Source organism: Amphiura filiformis, chromosome 17 (assembly GCF_039555335.1).
Source record: "Amphiura filiformis chromosome 17, Afil_fr2py, whole genome shotgun sequence".
Classification (NCBI taxonomy): Eukaryota; Metazoa; Echinodermata; class Ophiuroidea; order Amphilepidida; family Amphiuridae; genus Amphiura; species Amphiura filiformis.
In genome coordinates, this window is record NC_092644.1 from 22100461 (window position 1) to 22127249 (window position 26789).

At 38.4% G+C, this 26789-nt stretch overlaps 2 protein-coding genes across 2 annotated transcripts in view; both read left to right on the forward strand.

Annotated features, from left to right (window-relative positions):
- The first annotated feature begins 1353 nt into the window (after positions 1-1353).
- LOC140138321 (uncharacterized) lies at positions 1354-7759 on the forward strand. Its single transcript, XM_072160231.1, has 3 exons — positions 1354-1454; positions 3680-3858; positions 5051-7759. The coding sequence occupies exons 1-3, from the start codon at positions 1403-1405 to the stop codon at positions 5285-5287; spliced, it is 468 nt and encodes a 155-aa protein (XP_072016332.1). The 5' UTR covers positions 1354-1402; the 3' UTR covers positions 5288-7759.
- Positions 7760-17082: 9323 nt separating this feature from the next.
- Positions 17083-26789, forward strand: part of LOC140138221 (uncharacterized) — a 104164-nt gene continuing 94457 nt past the window's right edge. Inside the window, 1 exon segment of the mRNA XM_072160135.1 lies at positions 17083-17189. The gene's annotated coding sequence lies outside the window, so the exon portion shown is untranslated.

Genomic DNA, 26789 nt, shown 5'->3' on the forward strand with positions numbered 1-26789 from the left:
AGCAAAAATATCAAAATCTGTTTTAACAGCTTCATTCATCAAGTCATAACAAACGGCCTACATGCTTAATTTCTAATAAAATATTGAAATTGTGAAAAATATAGGTATTTATTGATTTTCATGTTTTTTCTTGCAAATATGCTAATAATATGCAAATTATGAAATTGCAAAATAAAGTTTCTACATAGCATACATCTTTCAAGTGTGATGTTCAAAATGACAGACATCAAAAAAGAGATTCGATGAAATGTAAAGGTGTAGTAACAATTTTGGCATGGACTCTCTGGTTAGGAAAAGTACGGTAAGTTGAGCTGTACCTGTTGGGTCATAACTTTTGTTTTGTTGAAGGTAGCTATTTGACAATATGCATACATATAGTTCGGAATGTCACCTACAGGTGGTAAAACAATCATATCAAGACCAATTTCAGATTTTTGTTGGTGACCTGAAAACCACAGTAAGATATGGTACACCGGAAACGTTGACGCATCTTTGAATATTGCACTTGAAAACATGCGTGCAGCCAATGTACGAACTTCCCTCTTTATACAAAAAAATCATATTAGTAACAATATAAATTTTGAATGAATTATGATACACCTTGACCTTACAGTCCAAAACATCATCTGTGACTGAAAAAGTAAAATTTTGATGGACAGAAATTACCCAGAATTCCAAGTTTTGGAGGGATATCTTGTAGCATCTCAGGTAATGATATGTGTCCATCCCTACAGCGTGACTTTTCTAGCTGCGCTTTTAGATAAAAAAACAAAAGTTAAAGCTACTACACATTTTTCAGTCAAAAAAAGTAAATTTAATTCCCTTTGTGATCTATTGTTGTATTTTATTCCAAAGAAAGTGACATAATGCCACCATTTTACACCATGTTTTATTAAAGTCAATATCTTCATAAACTGTGTTTGTGGTCATCTATACTAATTTTATTATACTGGCTATTTGTTCTATTAGATTTGTGCATATTTTAACCAGTACAAATAATTTTATGAATATTCTTGTGTTTTATAGAGTTTTTACTGTATATCATGACCAAATGGAATGATTATGGGATCTTCAACACACTGTACTTGAGACGCCTTTGTAAATATTGTACATATTTTGACCGTTTCCGGTGAACCATATCTTACTGTGGTTTTCAGGTCACCAACAAAAATCTGAAAATGGTCTTGATATGATTGTTTCACCACCTGCAGGTGACATTCCCAACTATATGTATGCAAATTTTCAAGTAGCTACCTTTAACAAAAGTTATGACTCAACAGGTAGAACTTTTTGAATGACCCTCGTATAATCAATAACAATCATTATATTTTCCAGTTTTTCTTTCGTCTTTTGCAGGTATTGATTTTTCTTTCACACCAATTATTTAGTCCGGGTACCGACAATGTCTCGTCTTTTCCTATTGGCGTTTCTAGCAGTAGTCCTATTTGTAGTTGGTAAGTATTTTCTACTTCTGACATGACTTATAAAGGCTCGCCCTTATCGCTAGATGGCGGTTTGTAATTGGGTAATTGTACCAACCAAGGAGGATTTGATAAGAATGGAGGGGCAATAGATTACGTAATGCATTGTTCCTTTGTGCCGACCTTCATTTGCCGACAAGCTATTCATCGAGAGATACCTGTTGTTCAAGACAAAAGGGTTCCGCCATTAAATCGGTAACTGACCTGACAGCATATTAACGCTTTACCAGGCAGCCTACCTTCAATAGGTGATCAAAAGAAAGTTATGTGAAACAGTGGAAAGCGTCTACTTGAGCGAGAGGTACCTTTTGTTGATTTGTTCCCATAGAGCCCACGGGTGTGATGAGTAGCCGCAAGCACAAAAAGGCACACATTAGCTGTCGATGTACAGTTATTTACCGCACACCTTATTTGAGGCGCATCATTTAAATCAATTGAATAGAGTTGTTAATCGATTACTCGTAACAACGTGGCGTGGTTGCCATAGGTCCATGTCTATCTTTGTCACTTTCTATCAAGTACCTTGACCTACCTTGACCTAAGGCGTCGGCACGGATGCTGATGCACTCTGCCTTATGATCTATGGTGATTCCATGCCATACCACTCGGTCTTTGGCCAGCCTTCCTGCTGCTGCTACGATACGGAGGTGATGTTTCGAGCTAAGCAGTCTGCTTAAATAGTGTCCATCCTTCTTTTGAGAGGTTTTCCACATGGTCCTTTTCCATGTATATTGCCCTCTAGTACAATTTTGGGGTATCTGTCGCTTCCCATTCACTGCACGTGGCCAAAGGATCGGATCCTTTTTTGTGCGACTTTTTCAGTGACTGTGTGCGTCAGCCCAAGTGTGTCCCGTATTATGGTGTTGCGTATTCTGTCCAGCCGTGATACGCCCATGATCTTTCTCAAGCACATCATTTCGAAGACTAGGAGGCGATTTTCATCTTCTTTCTTGATGGTCCAGGTCTGAGCTCCATACATTAGGATGGAATGTGTTGGGACTGTGTATAGCTCAATCTTGGTGGCCTGTTGAATGTCCTTGGTAATGGTATTCCATACCAAGCTATGTCTGATGTGCTCTAATGTCCCACAATAAATACTGTCCAAACGTTCATATCCCATCCCTTAATGCCCAAAATCTCCAATATGCTGCTGCACTCCAGAAGAAGCGCGCAGCAACTGAACAAGAAGTCAAAACCAACCAACAAAAATAACAAGAACCCTAAAACCAAGCCAGTAAAAGAAGGCAAAGAAGCAAAAAGTGGACAATGAAGATGATCTTGACAAAATATGTCCTGATTGTGGACTGCAGGACATTGGTCATGTTGGTTGTGGTTGACTCCAGTGCATGTTTTGTAAACTTTTCTGGCATTTTGCATGGAGAAGTTGTGGGCTTGGAAGAGGACTGGAAAGACAAGGACTGCATGTGTTAGTTGTTCCTCTCATAAAATAAACACCATACTGACTTTTAAAAAGAAACTCTTTAGTTGGTGGTACCTAATGCCCCACCATCGGGGCAATAAGGACCACTTGACATCACTGTTAATAAATACATGGTCTTTGAAAATGAACGCATTTTTGGCCGGTTTTTTCCTGCGGTACACAGCTGAATAACAGGTCTATCAAGTGAATTAACCATTAAAAACAGAAACAAGTATTAAATAAAAGTCAGGTTATGATGAAAACTAAAAATGGTGGTCCCTATAATGCGCCGCTTTACCCTAGGTACCTTTCTTTGAAGGCACATAGACTATACACACATGAAGAAAGTCTACAACTTTTTTGATAAAATCTGCCACGAGAAAAACTGTTGGTTTTCTCTCTTTTACTACAGTAGTAAAACTGGAAAAACTGAGATATTCTACAATGACTTTGTTTTATTAGGATTTGAAATCTATTTCTTTAGTTTTTCATTGTATTATGAGGAAAATTATGAGCATCTTAAGTTATTCTTGTGTTTGACTTTGTTTTATTGCGATTTGTAAATATATTTATTTTGTTTTTCATTGTTTTATGATGAAAACTATGAGAATTTAAAATAAACATCTAAATAAAGTTATTCTTATGTGGTACCGTACAACTATACTTGCTATATGTCAGACCAGTCCTAAGATGGAAAATGTGTCAGATGTGTCTCCTTTCGTATACGTAAAACCTGAACAAATCTGACCGTCCTTTTCATTATACTCATCAATTTCAGACAATGAAGCAGGCCCAGGGCATCATGATGATGATGATGATGATGAACCTAAGGAACCCAAGAAATGCTACCAGTGCGAATGGACTGAGGGTAGTGAAGACGCCTGTTCCAACGCGAACTTCGATATCGGTTCAACTAGAGTCTCAAAACCAGCATGTCCAGATGATCTTTTTTGCTACGTGAGTACAGGCGCGTAGCCTAAATTCTTGATTGTTCACTCTGTTGCAAAATGAAAAGTTCAGTTATAGCTAATATGTAATACTAGAATCCCGGTGGCACTCAACTTTAGAAGTGACGGTATGTGCCTCTCACTAGCCCCCCCTATTTTTAAGTCGAATGTACCTGATGACCCCTTTTAAACAGTCATACAGAATCTTAAAAAAAAAAAGGTGCAACTTTTTTTTTGTCCTGTACATGCAGAAAGACAGGTACAAAAATTAAACAGGGTGCTAAACATTGTGGTTAAAAGCTGGACATCTGTTTAGATACATTGTATAGCAGATGATAGGAATGCAAAAATACATGTGTCCAAAATCTCATGTCCTTTGTATGGTCACCAGCTTAGGTCAAAGGTCAATAGGATGCGTAGTTCAGGACTTCAGACTGCACAACGGTTGCGATAGTGCAATGCTTTAAACATGGCGCGATGAAATTAAAATGTACTGCAAAATGAATCGCTACATCGCGGCCGCGATGTTTGCTGCCGACCTTGATTTTCCAGCAGCCAATAACAAGCGTGCATGGTCGCGATTTCGCAGCGCGATCCGAGAAAGTTCAACTCTCATCCACAGTGACTCTCATCTGAGAATTTTCACCGCCGAGCTCGTAAAAACCTGGCTCAGATTTCATCGCGGTCACATGTGCAGTCTGAATGGGACTTAAGCCTTAAGTTAACGCTTAAAGGGTCAAAGACCCGTTGCATCACTCTTTTCAAATGTGTAGATTCGCTCGTCAGACTTGCGTCAGGGGATATGTCATGGTATTCTGTGTGGGGGTGAGGGTATTCAGTCTCGATTCTTTTTTATTGAGTGGCTTTGGAGCAAAGCTAGAACTAACATTGAGGACTCTGATCAAGAGCTAAGCAAGGACGCCACCTGTAATGATAGGTACTGGTAGCTGTAGATTGGCAACTTGATAACCCATTTGGCTTAAATTGTGAAATAAAGTGAATACTTTTTTTTTTCAAAACAAAAACAGATTTTTACTGCTCAGTCGTTTATCGTGTTTATTGTGAACATTATGTAAACAAAATTAATCCAGAAAGCGAACACCACGAAACAAACACATCATCTGTAGCCTATCTGTAGATCCTTAATAATAGCAACTTCACTTGAATAACTACTATAATACTTTTTTCTTATTACGTCTCAGACACTGACAACAAAAAATGCCGAGGAAGTTGAAGTTTCTGTAATCCGAGGATGTGACAACAGTAACAGTAACCAAACTATGTGTAGCGAAGATGGATCTGGACCTGGTCCAGAAGAGGGGCAAACTCTGGACTGCTGCGACGAAGGTTTTTGCAATAATGGTGGTACGAGAGGGTTTGTCGTCAACCTGACCGTTGTAGTTGCCGCTATCATATTGGCAATTCGCACTGCTAATTAATCCTTGGAATCTAGGACCAATCATTTTAACCAACAGTCCCATTGTATAAAGACTTGTTGACCAGCTCAACAGGAATTCTAATTGTAATGTCATGAATGTTATGTAAATTTTTAGATCACTAATTACGTAAGAGGGAGATGAGGGATGCTAGGTTAAACACATTTTTTTCCTACGGGGGTACCCTTTTCAGGTAAAAAAGGAAACACGGAATTTTAAACATGTTTTAATGAATTAATGAACTTGACAGATCCGAATGGAACACAATATTTTTTTGAGCGAACGCAAGGGGTGTGTGAACGCAAAATTGTCCGTCCGAGGAACTTCCCCAAACACCTGTTCAAATCGAATTTTTTTAAAGACAGCTGCCGTCTGTTTATGGATGACCCAGTTTATAATTCTGGACAATCAAAATTGACGAACATTTGCACTTACCTTTCCATTACTGTCATATTGTAAAGTGCCAAATAGCAGAATTGTTAGTTCAATATGTTACGTACTATATTTTACCTGATGACGCCATGTTTCGCTCAAAAGGGTACCGTGATTCATGAAATTTCTTTGCTGCCATTTTGACCCCCTAGCTTACAGAATAAATAACGGTCACTGCACCTGGTTTTTTGAACTTAATATGATCTGGTTTTCAAATGGTCTATTCCACCTAGCCTTGCTAGCGTAAATATTGTAACTTTTCCGGGTCTGATATCATACTTGGGCAATCTAAATGAACCGGCTTAATTTAAAAAACATATCAATGTGTGATTGAGACAATACATACTTGTCATGCTTGGCTCGATCTCAGCTTCCGATATCTAGATCAGCGGTACTAAGAATAAGTTAAAACATGTGTACTTGTCTCAGCTTCCGATATCCAGATCAACGGTACTGAGATTGAGACAATACATGCTCATCTCAGATTCCGATATCCTGATCAACGGTACTGAGATCAACGGTACTGAGACTAAGACAATATCCCATGCATACATTCAGATTCCGATATCTTGATCAATGGAACTGAGACTGAGACAATACATACTTGTGTCATATTCCGATATCCAGATCAATGGTGAGACGGAGACAATAGATACTTGTCTCAGCTTCCGATATCCAGATCAACGGTACTGAGACCGAGACAATACGTACTTGTCTGGCTTAGCTTCCGATATCCAGATCAACGGTACTGAGACTGAAACAATACAAACTTGTCTTAGCTTCCGATATCCAGATCAACGGTAAGACTGAGACAATAGATACTTGTCTCAGATTCCGATATCCTGATCAACGGTACTGAGACTGAGACAAGACATACTTGTCTCAGATTCCGATATCCTGATCAATGAGACTGAGACAATACGTGACCAGATCTGATCCAATCAGGCTAAAGTCGGCAATAATGAAACTGAGATATACATGTATACATGTAGGTAAAAAGTGAGGGAAAAACGTATAAGAAAATGGACATATAACAGGTTCATAACTTTTCAACCAAGTATTAAAAGAGACCTGGGGATTCAACACTAGTAAGTGTAGACCTATAGGTACTGAGTACCGGTATAAAGTTAGTAATGGTAGTAACTCAATTTTCAAAATTTCCGACTTAAGTCTGAGTGGATCGGATTGGGTTATTATAATACTTGTCTAGCTTCCGATATACGCTGGCGAAGTGATGTAATAATCGGATTAACTACCATAGCAATAGGTGAAAACAATTTTTGAATACATCGCGCTGCACTAAAAGCAGGTTGTCTGCAATCATAGATTGAATACAATTACCGGTCTTTTCAAAGATACTAATCTTACAGGTGCGAGTGATCAACATGATATGGTTCAAATGCAGAGGTACCTCGTGCAGCGCGGTATATTCAAAAATTGCTATGCTAGTTAATCCGATTATTATATCACTTCGCCAGCGTATACAGATCAACGGTACCATGGGTACTGAGACTGAGACAATACGTACTTGTCTTAGCTTCCGATATTCATATCAATGTGGACTTGCGTTTACGTTTTGGGACTGCATGTCTACGCTGCGTATATGTCACGTAGTAACATTGTGACTGTTCTGGTACGCCAGTTTAAACCAAAACGCAATGCAGACCACGGAGGTACACATAGATGCGTATTATTAATGCGGATCTCATCTCCCGTGTAGATTGTTACAAGCATCGTTTTTTTGCGTTTAATCAAAACACCTGCCTTTACTCTGATCAGCTCGTAAACGGCGGGACTCATTACCTCGTGGATTGATATAGAATGGCGTACACACAGCTTGGCGCAGAATCCATGCGAACTGCGCTTTGCATATTGCGTAACTAACGTGCGCCTTTGTGAATTTACGCGGGCGTAAGTTGGGACTTGATTGACTTGCGCAGTAACAAAAACCGATTAACTCTTGCCTATTACGAGCTGATCATCTGTAAATCATAAGATTAAGGAATAAAATGTATTGAATTATAGGTAATTAAATCTTTCGAAAATGGCGAATTATTCGTGGCGAATTGTGTCACAGAGTGTTTCTTTTAGTTTAGACTGGTATTCTAAAAAGAAAATCACCTATTTTCCCTGAAATTGGCACGAAAAAAAAAATTGAATTGCGAGAAGAAAACAAAATATTAAAAACAAACTGCGAGAGATAATCATTTCGCGGCGTGACACTGCCCAACTAACCGGATGGGAAATATTGTTACCACCAATAGGTTAGGAAATTCTCAAGAATTTTCATGTTGAAAGCTAAATTGAAAAATGTGTGCTAAATAGGTCTACATTTAACGAAGGGATCAATGGAAATCACACCCACCGAGTTTCACAATCTATATTCAGACGACCTTAAGAATGTTTGCTGCCCAAGGGTGATCATAACCAATTCATGACAATCCAAATATCTATTGTTCAGTATAACTGTTAAGAGCTTCATCCCTGTATACCTACCTTATTATAGAGTTTGCGAAATGAAGTTTGAAACCAGAAACTTTAACGTCTAGAGGATTATGTATTCAAATCCACTCTGCCATTAAAGCCGCTGGAAGTAGAAGTTAACGCGAGAATCTATAGTGTGCCGTAAATTATGATGAAAATACGTCATATTAATTTAAGAACAATAGTTTGCACATTTCTTCATAGACTACATAATTACCTCTTATGTATTATCTAGTTAACCCTAAGTGTTAGGGTTAGGTAAGATGTATTTTTCCAGATTAGAGTGTCTTCTAACCCTAACACCTGTAAATACCACGATTGGTTTGGGTAAAAACATGCACATGTTGCTGAAAATTACTGAATGAATTACATTAAAATAAATTTTTGTTCCGAACGTCACGCTTGGTATATAGTTTTTGTGTGTGCTCACCACGTAGGCCTACACTAAATCAGTTTGCGAAACGAAGTTTTGTCATGACTTCAACTTCAAGGGGATTTAAAGTTCCCGTAAAATGGCTTGGCTTTACTTCAGCAAGCAGTGCACACCGACATCGCCTGGTTAATAATTACATTGTACAGCAGAGACACTAAAATGAATACACGGGATCGATACACGTGAATGTGCTATGCATATATTTGATATTCAGACGATAAATCTTTGGATACCGGGGTAGAAAATGATGAATATCTCCCGTAAGTTTTTTATTCTAAAGAAGTCATATTTTTTCCTTACACTTAACCACATGGATATATGTGTTGAAAGGATATGATAGTCGTTAGCTTGCTTATTGATGAGAAAGAAGCGTGCGTATTGAGCTCAAAAGCTGCACCCACTCGCGGAGGCAGTCTAAAAGCAGATGACCTCATGGCGTATACATGCTCACTCACACAAAGAGAGGTCAGTTACCAGGCTATTGTCAGTAGCCTTAGTCGGATGTCCCTCGGCTCATTATGCGTCTCAAAACTATTAAACTGGTCGGAACAAAATGGCCATGCGTGGCTGTGGATTCAACCTACCATGGCGATTTCTGCCATGAAGATTCGGGGCGATGACACTGTGCAGTGTACCATACTTCTGGAAGAGTAAAGCAGGTGCATAACATTTTTAAATATAACATTTCATAGGTTGTGCCTGGCAAGGTAGGGAGGAGGAGAGGAAGGGCATTGGAAGTGGACAGGGAGGTGCATTGACGGTAGCCAAGGAGGAGGGACATCTCCCCCATGGGACAACTTGTCTTCCTTCTTGACCCTCCCCTGTTGGATGCTGGCCGCCGTGATGTTTTACGCTTTTAGGCTAGGCCTTTTTCTGCCATATTTTGCCCATAAAAATGTTTCCCTTTGCAATCGCCCTACGCCCTCCTAACAGAAAAACCCTGACAACGTCACTGGGGAGGGGGGACAGGAGTGCGAGTGTGGTATTATAGGTCGGGGTCAAGTTTGAGAGAGCGATTGCAGATAGAGGGGAGAGTGAGGGGGAAATATAGAGAAGGTAGGGGAGGGGAGAGAGATTGAGAAGCCCGGTTGAGAAGGAGGGGGAAAGAAATAAAGAATAGGTTTTGCGTAGTCAATTAGAATATGAAATTGACAAAGCTGACGAGCCTTTATTAAAGCCATATTATAACATTTCTGTAAAAATAGATTAGTATTTATTTTCCATAAAATGTTAGCTTTTACTGTCAGATATGTCCCCTTTAATTTTGAGCCGAACAAGTGAGGTAAAGCATAGAAAATTGGAATTTACTACTAGCGCCCATGCATGTTACTCCCGCGGTTGTAATACGGTACGATCCTCTGGGTGTGTGTGTATGTGTATTCCGCACGCTCTTCAACAATCTTCCCATCGTAATAATAAAACGCCGGTTCCATCGTTTTATTCAAAATCTCGGATTTTGACAAAACTACAGCACCTAAAGTCTTGATTTTTGCAGAGTATATTTTTTGACTAAAGTACATTACAATGGTGTAAAAACGAATCTATTTTCATGCATTCCTACACCTCAATGGCAGCCATAGCTGGGACACCCCTTAGGTATACCCCACCTAAAATGTGAAATGATGTGGCCTTGGCGGAGATATTATAGGTAATGTAAAAAAATACCACTCAAAAAATCATCACAAAAATTCATAATTATGTACAAATATGTGAAAAATTGAACAGGCAATCTTTGAATACACACCTTTCAGGAAATCAATTTAGATTCAATCCAATGACTGCTTTTCATAGCTGATTTAGATGTTTTTAAAAATACTTTAAGAAATATTTTGAAAAGCGTACGTAAGAGGGAGGGAGGGGCATGTGTATTTGTTTGAGCAATACAAAAATTAAAGTGAAAAATTATGGTGTTTTCTAATATTTTATTCATAACTTAACCTAAAATTGTTCAATTCGTTTAAATAACAATTTCTATTACATGACATGCAAACAATGATTTTCCCTTTAATTTTTAGTCTAATATGTATAGTGGTCCTATTTTACATTGTGCTTAATTTATTTCATACCAAAATACATTACAAAAGTATTTTCTATCTGCGCTAGGATCAATGGCAGCAAAGGCCCAAGTGTGGATTGTCAGTGTTGCGACAAAAGACATGAAACCCATTGCAAGAACATACGCCAGACATGCCGAAGGGATGTCCCCCTGGTTCTTATATGATGTGATCCCGGGGGTTCTTGAAAAGAGAGTATTGGGATGTTCGGCAGATTTTGGGGTGCATTAGTCATTTAGTTTTGATTCGGGCTGCATTTTAAACTATATATTAATTGTATGGGCGGAGCCATAGGCGGAGAGCCATACTTTAATTTTGTTTTGCAATATTTGTTCGCACGTTTAAGGGTTTATCTAGCCACTGTGTAGATTGAAAGTTGCAGGGTATATAGTATGTAATCGAATGAAGAAGTAGATAGATTTTCTATAATAATATGTGTTCAGGAGAGGAGATATTTAATAAAAACAAAAACACCCAAGTCCGTCAAATGCACGAATAAGAATACGTGTATAGTATAGGCCTATCCACCATTGGGGAATTGCCGCAGCTGATTAGAGTCGTTCATTTCGTGCGGTACATGATTAGAGTCGTTCATTTCGTGCGGTAAATAGCGGGCAATGGGTGTATTTTTGTTTGCTTTTGTTGTGCTGCTTTTTGAAACACTCGCGTTCGCTATAAAGTCGTTAATTTGTTTGCACAGACCTAGTCTCCTACACAGCCAATTTGTGTCGGGCGATCCAAACAAACATCGTGATAGCCACATACAGTCTGGCCGAGGCACAGACTATCAAGTGTTTGTTTACCAGTGACCTTCAATAAAATCGATACTGTAGTACAAACATGCTATATACAGGGTGTCCCTGAAAGAACTGTATCGTCAGAAACTTAATTGTTTGGGTTTTTGACAAAAAGACGAAATATTAAGATTAGAAATTTAATAACGTGGCATAATCACTGCGCATCATAATTTTTACTTCATTTACTGTATAAAACATACATCTTTTGACTCATTATGACACCAGATTTTTTCTTTTTGAGAAACAAAAATCCTTCCAAACTTTACATAGAGCCAAAAATTTACAAGATTAAATTTTTTATTTTGGCATAACAATTTAGGGAATTTTGTTTTTGTTTGTTAACGTTTGTTTTAATACGCAATCACTCAGGCACACCCTTTCCAACGAAAAATGAAAACTTTAATCTCAACATTTAATTTTGAGCATGGAGAAAGGAAATCATAATTTCCTCCTGTTTCTCCCCATTTTCCCCTTCTGTTTTTCTTCTCTTTTTTTTCATTTTGCTTTTCACCTTTCCACATTTTTTCTTCTCAGACAACCCTTGTTTACCAAAAGTAATAAATTGTATTTAATTAATGACCACACAGCATTCTGTTATCCCTGTCTAGCCCCGCTCCAAAGGTTTGACCTGGTTGTTAAACCGGCGCAGGCCAGATGTCAGAACTGCAAATCAAATGCAGCAAGGTAGAGGCCGGGGGTAGAGGTTGTAATATCGTGCACATAGCTACATATACCTTGCTGTGTATAGTGAACAGAGCACGTGTATTTTGCTCACTGGCAATTGATACAAACAGAAGGTATCAATAAATGGGACAGTATGAATGGATCATTTTCGAAGTTTATGTTGTGATGAAGTTTGGAAGTCAACATGTGCGATGATGCCGAGTATTAGGGAACAAACCAAAAGATCAATGACGTCCTATAAACGAGTTTCGTTTAGGGGTGAGGGGGTAAAAATACTCGATTACGTTTGTACAAAACCATCGGTCTGAAGAATGTGTCATTATTATTATTATGTCAAAATTTTCAACATTTCATTATTACGTTTCTGGCAGGGAGGGAGGGGGTCGGCTGAGAAATGAAATCGATCTTTTGGTTTGTTCCTTATAGGGTCTACAGGGGTTTTAACAACATGGTGTATCGCCTAAACTTGGTCAGTTGTATTTGTAGTTGATGTTCTTACAGAGCTGAATGGATTTCGGGGTCATCCAAGGTCACCCAGGGTTCATCTGAGGTCAAATGACTAAAAACTGTCATATGGGCACGAAACTTGGTGGGTATAGTCAACACTTAAGAGTAAAATATTTGGAAGGTTTTTTCGGGGTCATCCGAGGTCACCCAGGGGCATCTGAGGTCAAATTACTAAAACTGTTATATGGGCACGAAACTTGGTGGGTATAGTCAACATTTAGAGCCAAATTATTGGAAGGTCATTTCGGTGTCATCCGAGGTCACCCAGGGATCATCTGATGTCAAATTACTAAAAACTGACATAACAGCATGAAATTTGGTGAGTACAGTCAACATTAAGAGTCAAATGTTTGGAAGGTCATTTTGGGGGTAATCCAAGGTCACTTAGGGGTCATCTGAGGTCAAATGACTAAAATCTGTCGTATGGGCATGAAACTTGGTGGGTACAGTCAACATTGCTAGGAAACTGTCTATATACATACAAAAACTTCCAACACACGGCTCGGGTTGTTTTGGTAAAGCAATACCAACACCTGTTGTGAACTCGACACCACGAGGGGATATCCCATATCCCAACCCGTGCTCTGGGCATCTTGTAAAACATAAACATTACACAGCTGTGCGGCCTATTACATTTCCATATTATTTCCTTCTTTAATCACCCACACTCCCCATCCACCATCCAGGCTTCGCCCATACAGGGTTCTGAAAAGAAACTCACATCTAAACACAACCACTACCATACCATCACCCAACCTTACACACCAACCGCGTATGCCGAAAACCGCGCAACCCGAGAACCGCTCTAGTTTATTGTTTGATTTCGTATTCAGGAAAATATGGTTTAAAAAGGATGTTTTTCAGCATTTCTCAACGCATCTGTAAAAACATTAATCCAGAACCAACTGTCCTCCTGGAACACTAACCCTAACCATAATCGAACCTTTAACCAAAACTCTAACCCCTACCTCAACCCAACATCTCAATTTTGCTATATAAGTAGTAGGTCTACTCATGGAAATCCATCGCCATTTTATTTGTACGTAACTCGGAGGAGGGAGGGGGTATAAAGTTACGTACGTATTAGTCATTTAGTTTTGATTCGGGCTGCATTTTAAACTATATATTAATTTATTGTTTGATTTCGTATTCAGGAAAATATGGTTTAAAAAGGATGTTTTTCAGCATTTCTCAACGCATCTGTAAAAACATTAATCCAGAACCAACTGTCCTCCTGGAACACTAACCCTAACCATAATCGAACCTTTAACCAAAACTCTAACCCCTACCTCAACCCAACATCTCAATTTTGCTATATAAGTAGTAGGTCTACTCATGGAAATCCATCGCCATTTTATTTGTACGTAACTCGGGGGAGGGAGGGGGTATAAAAGTTACGTACGCTTTGTACGTAAGTGAAAATGGCGAAAATTATGGACGGCCCCTTAAACAAGAACCTGAACATGAATTTTTACTTTCTTAGTGTTAAAAAAATGGCAAAATACTTGTTTAGGGTATGTTTTGCATGCGCTGAGTAATAATCGTTTAGGGTGCGTTCCCGGGTGCGTTTCGAGAGTCCATGACAATGTGTAGGCCTACGCATGATGGTTCCAATTAGGGGTACTTTTCAAGAAATGTCTGCGGAATTTTCGAGGACAAAATTGTTCGCGATTGTCCAAATTAGGGGTGTTTTGGAGCAAAATTGTCCTTGAAATGAAAAATAAGGTATATTTCTAGGACTTTCGTCCGTGTTTTACCGCTACAGTTTTCGTTATTGTCCTCATTTCCCCGTGAAATAGGGGTAAAAATTCAAAACCGTCCTTAAATGGTAAAAATAGGGGTATTTATTTCGAAAAAATGTCCTCGATTCCTCGTGATGATAAGGGGGTGAAGTGAAAATGCGTCCTCAAAATGATAAAAATAGGGGAGGTATTTGGGGGGACATTTTCCTTGATTTCGCGCAAAATAGCTCAAAATAGGGGGTAAACTTGCTGCAAATGTCCTCGATTCCCCGTGAAATATAGGGGTCATTTTCACATCCTGGAACGGTCATACGTCCTATACAAACTGAACCCACCGGGCATACATGAGCATGGTGTCCATCACGTAATGTAAGTGCCCCCCCCGGTTTCGCGCCATTTTGACAGGCCATATCTCGAGAACCGAATGTCCGATTGAAACAAAATTGTCAGTTTTGTAATCTACAAGGTAAGAGCTTTAACATAATTAGCTATAATTATTTAAACTAAGTGAAAGAGAATCTAAATTTTTGCATTGGAGTATTTTGGCTAACATGTGCCTGCTGTCATGGAATCTCTACTGTATCAGCGCCATCTCTATTATTCTTGTCTAGTAGAGCAGAAAATGTCAAGAATTGTGCACATTGTGCTGTTTTGTAAAAGCATGTAATACTTTCAGCTGGGCAGCAGTATGCCCAGTGGCGGCACCAGGAATTTTTTTTTCGGGGGGGCAAAATCGACAAATTTTGCGCAAAATTGCCGCAAAAAAAAAGGAAATTTACGTAATTTGGGGTTTTTGCCTCAAAACTGGGGGGGGGCAAACTGGGGTCAAAAAAAAAAATTGGGGCCCCTTGCCCCCCTGTATCGCCGCCACTGAGTACGCCTTCAGATTTTTTTGGGGCGCCCGCAACGGCGGGGCACCTTATTGACTGTTTGTGAAAAGCTTCTAATTTCACTCTTGCTAGATTTACTTCGCAATTGTTTTGCTAAAAGTATGCCCAGCTTAAAAATAAAACCACAATTTGCATGGATTTAATTTTATTATTGTTTTCTGATATGCACGGGATAAAATCTTGTGCGTATATTCTTTGTTTAAAATACAAAATTAATGGACTTATAAAAACACCAAATAAACCGAGACCTTTGACCTTTGTATGGCTTATTGGGGTTAAAGAACAGTGTGCTGATAGATGCGCATGTTGTGGATCCTAGTGCAAGTTGACCGTAAGGCCAAAAAAAAAAAAAAAAAAAAAGATGTTTGCTTGCCCTCAACCGACCGGCGGCCCTATAAATTTTGGAAATCAGAAAAGGTTTTTTTTCTATTTACTGTACAAAAGAATACCGACCCTATTTTTGGAAATTTCTGTTTTTTTGTTTGTTTTCTGTTTGTAGTTGTTTTGTAATGTTAGTTGATTCATTTTGACACCATCATCTTCTCCTCTTCCCTAGAAAAATCATTATAATACAAAATCTACACACCATGGAATTCACCATATCACGTCCAAGCTCACATTGGGCGCCCATTCCTTTTTTAAAGGAATTTTTATTAACATTTGGGATGGTGTTGGAAAAATTTCATGAAGTATAGCGACAGAATAAGTTTATGGCACAAATTTTGCCTTGAAACTGATGGTGAAAGATGGTGCCAGCAAAACTGGAACAATTCGCGCGAATTAAGAGCGCAAAAATTGCGGGAAAAATTGGCACTTAGGCCTAACGACTAATGGCCAAATATGAAGTTATTTTGGTCAGAAATCCACATAGAGACAGGTGTAAACCTGAGACTAGTAATTGGTTTACTAGTCTCAGCGTAAACAATAAACATAGGGGGATATGATTGTGATGGACTCATCTCATTCAACAAGGATAATACTGTTTGCCATAAACCTCTGGGCTGAGCAATAATTATGAGCGGGAGGAGGGGCTAGGGCAAAAATTGCTTATACCGCGACCGCCCTCTCGGCGTTGCTCATTATATTCTTAGGTTAATTTGGATAATTTGATTTGATAATTAATTTGAAAATGAGATAAGAAATGTGTTTTTCAACCTGAAATAAGTCTTTCTTTTGTACAAGTTTTTGGGTTTGATTGTCAGAGCATGCAAAAAAACCCAAAAAAAACCCCCAAACCAACTAAAAACAACTGTTTTTGGCCCTTATTTCCAAATATTGACCAATCAGTGATATTAATCAAGCTTTGACGACAGTTAGATTAGGATTTAGCCATGTTTCATTTGGCAAAATAGCCTCGTTTCATTTGGCAAAATAAGTTTTTAATCCAAAAATAAAAAAGATAGTCAGGAGTTCTAACACTAAACTCTGAATCTAGGCCTATATCATTTGAATTTAAATTTTTAGAATACTTTGGCAATTTACCCTGTACAAGCTTTCCCCTTAAAACTTGAACTCGTTCCCATCTAAAACTGCAGTATTTATTTATTCTATTGGCTTGTCAATTTTTAAGACTATAGCATGAATTGCTAAGTTCTACCAAAATATTGATATTTTCTGCTTTACTACTTTGGGTCAAAAGGTTATAAAAAACTTTGCTTTACAACCTCATTCAGTAAGGCAAAGTTTGAGTCTGGTTTGAGTGGGTAGTTTGTTTATGCAACTTTTGACTCATAAGTTGTGATGTTGCTGAACCTGTCATTTCTTGTCATCGTCGATGGGGTAAGAACTTGGAAGTTTTGTGAAGTTACGGCTTGTATTGTTTGTAGTGTTGGCACTTTTTACTCGTAAAAAACGTTGGTAGCCTGATATTCAGCATCATTAGGTAAGTGTGACATTGTACCTTTTATTGTGTGTTAAGAAAGTCTAGTCATAGATTTTGAGAAAGACTTTTACTACCATTCGTTCGTCGCGAATGCAGTCATGGCAGTACAGTCAATGACAGTATAATATTTACAGTAATTTCATGGCCAAACTGGAACACTATAAACGCTAGTTGCTCCGCGTTAAACACGCGCAAATATAACGCGGTACAGAAGAAAGCATACACGCGCCTTACATTGCGTACACGCTTAGTACGCTACATGGACGCAACGCGCATGTTCCAGTTTGGCCAAGAAATTACTGTAAATATAGTGTGTGTGTGAATGCATGAATGAATGTGTGTGGTGTGTCATGTACAAATTCAGGGCCGGATTTACCATAGGGCCAGATGGGACCGGGCCCAAGGCCCCCAAATTTTTTGGGGGCCCCAAAATTGCCCTGTGCAATGTGCGTCTTCCATTTAGCCGAAAAACTCTATGTTTTGGGCTTCGCGCGCAATTAACTGTCATAGACATAGTAAAATCTAAAATCTTGGCCACCAGTGCACATGCCTTCCTCACGGTGCGTTTGGGGCCTCCAAATTTTGGCCTGGCCCAGGGCCCCCAAAAAGGTAAATCCGGCCCTGTGTACAATCAATTGCTAGTCCGAATAATCAGACCCAGAACAAAATATTAATTTCTGACATGATCGTGTTCTGGGTCTGAACTGTTTCCATTCGAATCTTGTTGGCAAATTGGACAAAAGAAGCACATGGTCCTACTTCACAGTTTTTTAATCCCTAACTGGCCGAAGGCCTAATGTAAATGTTGCGTGAATCACTCTATGACTATGTGGACCATCCTTTTGATACTTGAGTACGGTATTTGGACAAGCGGAACAGTTTTGACAGGCCTTTTGTCTACCTCTCTGTTTGTAAACAAACAAGGAGGTCGAAATTGTCCTCCTCGGCAAATACGAAAGTCAGCGTAATAGTACGCACGGCACTACTCAATAGCCAACAACATGCCTGAATGCTATCTTGATTGAAAAATCTATCTTCTATGCACGACGACATGGTACATTGATAGTTATTAGGCCCTTTACAATTAATTCTTAGTTTCCTGTTTCCCGCCCGTGTCCAAATTAGAGAATTGCAAAATATTTAATTATTTTATTTTTATTTTGGATTTTCTCTTTTAAAATAACTTTTAATGACTTCCATTTGCTATTTTCTGACTTTGATCATATCAACTATAATGATGAATAAACAGAGTATAACTGTACCATTACTAATGTATAAAATCAAACATAGTTGTAAAATAATTAACCACTTGTTTTAAAATAAAGAATATAATAGATAATTAATAATTAATAATTAAAAGTCACCTCATCCCTTGTTTTTCAACCATGAAACAGGAAACTAAGAATCAATTCTCGCTATTCGCAATAAGGGCGCCGCCAGCGGTTTGCGATGTATCATGGGAAAAATCGTGATGTATCATGGGAAAAGGTCGACATCCAAGTCCGCATAATACGAATATTACCATGCTATTACATAGGAACACGTGACAATATTTTTTAGTTCATCAATATAACGGTATTACACGCAAATCGATAGAGAAAAAATTAATTGTGCACAAACTAAAAAAATGTCAAAAAAAAGGTGTTACACGCGAATCGATACTCAATAATACTTAAAGGTGAACCTCATTGAAAATAAAGTTATATATCAATGGAAAGCTTATGATATCAGGATATTAAAAATAATTTTTTCCGATTTTTTGATGGCCAATAAAGCTGAAAAATTAAAAAATGAATGAATTTTTGGTCTTTTTAAGGCTACCAAAAAGCACCCAAATCAATCGTCTTTGACCTTGAGAATGCTCGTGATGTAAGCTCAGGGTTCGTGAGTCACGTGATCCTACTCGGAAACATGTAAACAAGACTTGCTTCCTGTACTTTGCAAGCTGCCCGGCAAGTCTGATTTTCACAATAAAGCTTGAAATGAGAAGAATCTTCAAGTTGCTGATTCCTTCTATATATATATTAGAAATAATAGAATTATTGTCAACACGAAAATGTTCCGTAAATTGTTGACAAAATCAGTCATAACTGGCTGGGTATAACTGGGTAATTGGGATCAATTCCATGCGCAAATGATTGCTGCTACCGTATACCGTTCATGTCATGGACTGAATAAACATGATCGAATAACAAATTAAATAACTTGTTTGTGACATTCCCTATTCTTGATTCATTTAAAAATATCTGATTTTTAAAAATATCGTCTTGTAGTGATCAAAAAATTAATTAAAAAAACGCCGATTTCATCAAATCCAGCCCATTAAAGGTTTTCATATTATAGCGCATTGCGGTAATACATTCTCCCGGTACATTCTTTCCACACAATCACGATTGAAAGAAACAGATACTTTATTATAAAATAAATACAATTTAGGCTTAGTAGACCGTTATTTGATGGAATTCTGAAATCTGAATAAAATTAAAATATTGTCACTTGTGTCACGATTCTTTTAATGATACTACCATCAGTGTACTGAAAAAGTGAAACATTCATGTTTTATGGATTACCGAACACGATGCGTAAATTGCTGCTTTTATGCTGAAGAAATTACAGGCAGCCGCGCCGATCCAGGTGGGCAAACACAACGACTAGCTTCGTCTCTCCGGTAGCACAAGTTCAAGTTGCGCCGTGTTTCAGCAGATTTGATCAATCGTTCCCTTATATTTGGAACATCTACAGGAATAAATTTTGCTGAAGAAGTAGCAATAAGTTGGAAATATCAGAATGTGAATATCAAATCGGTCATTTTGTCTGCAAGTACAGTACGTACAGTCGCGGATACGGAACACTCGGCGACTGAGTGAGTTCACCCGCCCGTATGTATCTACGAGTTCGCCTATCATACATGACCGGTTGTAAAGTTAAGAAATAATTAAAAATCCCATATGTACTTTATTCTATTCCTTCATTTTCTCATTGTGATAAGTTCATCTCAACTTGGTGTGACGATCTGAACTGGTAGCACTAGCAGTTATTTTTGCAATCTGTTTTCATTCCGGTTCTTCGCTTAATCTTCGCTCTTCGGCTTTACTGTAATATTCCCTGCATATCGTGGATGGCTTGGCCTATCCCAAATCACCCGCCAGCACTTTTCCCATTTTGTAATCCACACACTTTATTCAGGAACTTCATTCTTGATTTGATCATGATGTTTCCTTCATGTTATTCTTATTTTATTGAAGATATTTTTCATGTAAAGTAAGTTGGCAATGACTGAGTTTGTGCATTGGCCCGATGCATGCCACAGTAATGCATGGACATTGTGTTTACAATCAAACCGGAAGTAACTGTGTGTCCCGTGTTGACGCCATCATCGAAAAGCGCCCAATTTGAACGATTTCGTTTTGTAATTTAGGGGGGGTGCCAATATCCAATCTTTGCATGGAGATTATGTCTATCCTGGTGCGTTAGGCAAATAAAAAATATTCTTTTCTGCTTCCTGGCATCATAAGCTTTCCATTGATATATAACTTTATTTTCAATGAGGTTCACCTTTAATAATGTGATTTGAAATGTGCACAATTATTTTTTTCTCTATCGATTTGCGTGTAATACCGTTATATTGATAAACTAAAAAATATTGTCACGTGTTCCTATGTAATAGCATGGTAATATTCGTATTGCGCGGACTAGGATGTCGCCCTTTTCCCATGATACATCACGATTTTTCCCATGATACATCGCAAACCGCTGGCGGCGCCCTTATTGCGAATAGCGAGAATTGTAATTGGCCTTATGCGCATGTGCCAAACAAGGTACGGTATGTGACATGAGAACAAATAACCTTGCACTTTTGTATCACAAGCTATCTTTTGTTCACACATACTTTGATGTACCGGTATGAACTTTTCGAACAAGCTTTTACTGTCGATATGTCCCCTTTTAATTTTGAGCCCAACAAGTGAGGTAAAGCATAGAAAATTGGAATTTACAACTAGCGGCTAGCGCCCATGCATGTTACTCCCGGGGATCCCGCCGTTGTATACGGTACGATCCTCGGGGGGGTGGGTGTGTGTGTATCCCGCACGCTGTGTACGTACTGTGCATACGTGTTCGACTAATATTTCCATCGTAATAATAAAACGCCGGTTCCATAGTTTTATTCAAAATCTCGGATTTTGACAAAACTACAGCACCTTTCTTGATTTTTGCAGAGTATCTTTATTGACTTAAAAGTACATTACAATCGTGTAAAAAAATAATGTTTTCTGTGCAATTCAGAATTTGCACAGCGATATCTGTGCCCAGCCATTATTACATTGACCGATCTTCAAAATATGCAGGCAAATTGAAAACAAAATGTTGTATGTTCGATCCCCGAACCATGCCTCCGAGCACTGCCTATCGCTTGAGTGGAGAAACAAACTTCGCACTTGTTTTTTTTTTTGAGTTAATGAGATGACATAACCCCATGACCTGATATGATTTGTTAGTGTTAATAGTCTCTAGTCGATTGTCAGGCTATTTTGTTCGCAGAGCATAATTTGCTTGCACGCTGTTTCAACACATCGGTATTCAGAGTGGGCTGGGATTTATATTGTCATGCATGTATCTATTTGAAATAATAGAGACAGGTGGAAGACCTCATCATGCAACCATACGCCTAGATAGCTTCAGAACTATAAATTGTGTTTTATCGTATTCACAATTTGCAATATCTTAAGGGGGTACTACACCCCTGCCAAATTTTGTGCCTATTTTTGCATTTTTCTCAAAAATTATAGCGCATTGGTGACAAGTAAGATATGTATATTATAGGGGCAAGGACTACAACTACTGCACTGGAAATTTTATTTCAGCACAGACAACAGATGTGGAGTTACAGTCAAAAAATGAGGGAAAACCAATATTTGATCAATAAATCAATAACTACTTGCCTTGAGTTGCTGAATTTTCAGTGCAGTAGTTACTGTAGCTACAACCCTGCAGTCATAGTTTCAGCATCACTTGATAATGAGGGCCCATTGTTGCATGAAATGCGACAGGAAAAACTGCTATGCACTTTCCGCGTATTTTTACGCTCTATGGCATATATGCGAAGGCACACAACACTTGCGTGATTGTTAGATACGGCATGATCAAACAATCGGCCCTCATGAATATGTGAGAATTCACAGCATACAATGCATGGGGACTTCAACTTTTGATACATGCTCTGTAGTAGTCTGTGCATGTGAAGCTATAAACTATGGATGTTTTTAAACTAACACTGCTAATTGTCAGAGCTCATTTCATATAATATTTTGCAAGGTTCCTTTTAAATTTAAGCGTAAATCATCATATTTTATGCGCGACATCAAACGTGTTCCGGACTGTTCCCTGTGCATTCCCCATTTGATAGTAGGCATTGATTTAGTTACCCAGAGAGTGAAACAGATGGTATGGCACTTGTCGATGTTGAACTTCATTTTCCATGTGGTGAACCAACAATGATGAAGGCTGCTGAGTCATTGCTGTTATTGATGGTCCGATCAAGCAGTCATCTGCAAAAAGCCTGATGTTGTTCCAAATGGGAAATGGTTGATGAAGCTCAGACATAGCAAAGGGCCCAACATTGTGCATTGGGGAACACCTGATGTTACTGGTACAATGTACCCAGTTGGATGCCTCTTTATCAACCACTACACGCTGGGACTGATTAGTAAGACAATTGTTAATCCACAGCTGGTGGGCATCCATGACTCCGAAATGGTGCAGTTTTCTGATCAGCTACTGGTGTCGCACATGTCCAAACGCCTTAGAGAAGTCCAGGACTATATGGCGTCAACCTGCTCTCTCTTCTGTGAGCTTGGCAAGTCATTGCAAGTGATAGTCAATTGTGTCTCACATGATCTGCCCATAGTTGGCCAGTGGTAATAAAAATCCACCCTTTTTATTTCAAACCCACCCTTTTTATTTTATACCCTTTATACCAAAACTCCGAAACCCACCCTTTTTATTTTATACCCTTTATACCAAAACTCCGAAACCCACCCTTTCTAAGCGTGGTATGGTTGTCCAGGAGGTGCAGATTTGCATCCAAAGAGAATTACATATTGAAGTTTTAGATGGCCAAACAGAATGGGATTTCAATATTTTTTGTGTGTTTCATTTAGTGTCGTTCAATCGGAAATATACAGTAAGCTTTGAGATTGCAATTGTCGACTTTATATTAGGACACACATTTTAACCAGATATTGATCAAACCGACCCTTTTAGGCATTTTGTGGACCCTTCAAACCCACCCTTTCTAAAGCGTGGGTTACCAACTATGCTGCCTGGTTTAGATCCATGTTGTGTGTCGATGAGAATATTGTTGCTATCGTAATGGTCCATTATTCATGGCTGGATATAATATACGTTCAATGATCTGGAACAGACGGAAGTAATGGAAACTGGACGGAAGTTAGCTACGGTCGCCCATTTTTGTAGAACAGGGATATGTTTGCCATCTTGCAGTCTCAAGGCAATTCATCACCAGTGTTTAAAGATTGTGGGAATATAGAGCTATATATTAATATTGGAATAATAGAGCTATTTCCTCAGAAAGATCTTTTAGTATCTGAGCTGAACTTGCATCCGGTCTTGTGGCCTTGTTGGTTTTTAATGACTTCAGGAGCTTAAGGATGCCTTCACAAATTACATTGATGTGATCAGCTGTGAGATACTCTGAAGTGTCCAAGTCAGGAATTGTGCTAGTACATCTTCTTCACATGTAAAATAGCAGAACTGTTCATTGAAGCAGGTGGCTTTGCCTTTGCTGAACACAACCTTGGTCCCATATTTTAGTGTGGACAGGAGATGTATGCCAAAACAGTAATCTGAACTCTGAAAGACTGAATTGATGTGGACTTGTTTCGTACTGGATTGGGTAGCGTAATGTGAACTATGGTTGAGCAAATTTGTGGCTAAGAAAAAAGACAATTGTTGGCTTGTCCCAGGGTGGTCACTACGCTGGATGGCACTGGACGGGGCCGTCCGGCACTAAAAAAAAATCAAAATAAAATGATAAAAAAAAAATATAAAAATGTTTATTTCTTTTTTTTTCCGGAAGTGGATGATGATATTTCATCATAAAAAGAGCAAAAAAAATTTTTAGGGGGTGGTACCCTCAAAGCCTATTCCCCGATCCCTAGCTTTCACTAAAAAGATAGTGCTAGGCGCGTGAGCTTCGCTCGCTACGCTTCGCCTTCAATATTTTAACCAGTACTTCTTTGGTCCTGGTGACAACCCTGCTTGTCCGTCCGGCTGACCATCTCAGCAGTGCCGACCTTAGAACTTTTGTTTATTGAAAAAAGGGTTTTTTTTTACAATTTTCCCAAAAATGTCACGAAAAGCCTCTGAAAAACTGATGGTAAAAGAAACATCAATACCATTTCCTGCATGTTAATTAACCATGTCCGGTTGTACCTATCTGGCTAAGGGTTCCGATATTTTGCATTATCATAGGCCTGCTAAGAATATGCGATTTTGGAGGCCAAAAATGCACTTCGATTTTCAAAAACGCAAAAACCGCGATTTCCGCCAAAAACGCATAAAATCTAAATTTTTTTTTTTTTTTTCGTTTTTTAATTTTTTTGGAGAGTCCCTGGACCTAACATCGCAAATACGCAAATTGCGGCGCAAATAACGCAATTGCGTATTCTTAGCAGCCCTACATTATCATCTCGGTGTCTACTAAGAGCTATAATTTACTATCCGCCTTCACATTTTCATGGCAAATCTTAGGCTTTGCCGTTTGAAATTTGTAGCTGGGAGCTTTTAATCGCTCTCCTTGAGTGCTACAGGAGAGCATTAGGAGAGCATTTTTCCTGTACTGTATGTGGCACGATCTGGTCCATGGGGGCCAAAGGAGGCATTTTTGAAAATTGAGTTACTGTAATTATTACATTATAATATACATACATGTACAATAGGCTATTATTTACTGAAAACACCAAAGGTCTAGCATACTTGGTTATAAAGTTATGTCTATTTTCTTATGTATTTTATTGTTTTTTTACTCCATATTTTTACCTTTATCTCAGTTTCAGCCTTTGGCCCTCATGGACCAGATCGTGTCGCATATATGTGGTTATTATTGTTACACCAAAGGTGCTAGGCGAGCAATAAAAAGCTCTCCTCAGCTTTATTTGAGGGGAGTGATGGGGAGCAATCACTATAGCTCTGAGTCAGATTCTCATACATTGTAATTGTCAGGTGACTCAATTTGATTCGTATGTGGAAGTATGTCAAATTTGGCAATTATCATGAAGACCTGTTTCTGCACAGCTCTGAGATATTTTTCTCTCGATGAAGTTGAAAACCAAGTATACAGGAAAAACAACCATTTTAAAACTGGTACTGATAAAATGAATATTTATATCGCAAATTTAAAAAAATCAAATTATTTCATATCAGGAGGACATTCCTCATATTCAAGATGCAAAAATATGTCTAATGTGCTCTCGGGTCCCACAAAAAATATATGTGAAAAAGCCGCTATCCGAGCCCTTAATATGGGTGAGTAAAATGGTTTGTTTGCTTTTCAAGGCTTAACAAATGGGTGGGGGGGGGGGGGCAATTTTCCAGGCATGTCAGACATTTTGCACACATTTGTTTACAGTAATATTTAAATATCATTTAAAATAACATCTAGTTATGATTATAATAATACAAAGACTCGTCATCTGAGCATTTGCAGGCCTGGATATGTACATCAATACAGAAACTACAAACTCAAAATTTGAAAACAATTAAAACCATGGCATATTTTCTTTCAGTTTTGAATTCTTAGAGATAAGTTTCTGTCTCATTTGTTTAGTGAAGCATTTGATAATGAGTTTATTTTTAGTATCTATGGTCTGAGTGTGCATATGTTTTATATACATCATTGTCCACATTGTCATTTAAAAGTGGGTGACCTGATGACAGGCTCATCCCCCACTTTGCCCCAACAGAATGCAGATTTTGGTATCAGGTGAAAGCTCATATTTTTCTCATTTTTGTCTTATAAGGCAAGCGAGCGAGCATGAAATTTTGCATTAAAAAAAAATTTACACTCAAGGTGCTGTTTTTACATTGTAACACTTTTCCTCTCAATTTTAAAACCCCCCGCTAAAATGGAGAGTAAACAAACAACCTACCGACTGACTGATTCCTTGGAAGGCGCTTTAAGACAAATTATATAATCCATGGATTGATATGCCAAAAATTACCGTAACCACTGGTATAAGCCCACCCCCTAGGTGGCAGATTTCACTTCAAAAATGGGAGTGGGCTTATAACCGGGGAGGGGCTAGTACTTGAATTTAGAAATAAGAAAAATCATCCCCATTTGTATATGCCCAATGTACTGGCAGTAATTTCTATCATCTATGTCAATTTCTTAAAATTTGTAAGTGTGGAATGTTAATTATCAACTGATATTTGTTCTTAAATGTGAGAGAAAAGCATTGATTTGATTTAAGAACTTGGCCAAAATTTAGTACTGGGCTTATAGCCGAGTGCACCCTTGTTCCCAGAATGTTTTGAAAAACAGGGGGTGGGCTTATACCTGAAGGTGGGCTTATACCCGAG

What these genes read in the sequence shown, in the direction of transcription:
- LOC140138321 (XM_072160231.1), top strand. Translation starts at nt 1,403, where the DNA reads ATGTCTCGTCTTTTCCTATTGGCGTTTCTAGCAGTAGTCCTATTTGTA. An exon ending in AGTAGTCCTATTTGTAGTTG is followed by an intron (nt 1,455 to 3,679) that starts GTAAGTATTTTC and finishes CATCAATTTCAG; the next exon opens with ACAATGAAGCAGGCCCAGGG. An exon ending in CAGATGATCTTTTTTGCTAC is followed by an intron (nt 3,859 to 5,050) that starts GTGAGTACAGGC and finishes ATTACGTCTCAG; the next exon opens with ACACTGACAACAAAAAATGC.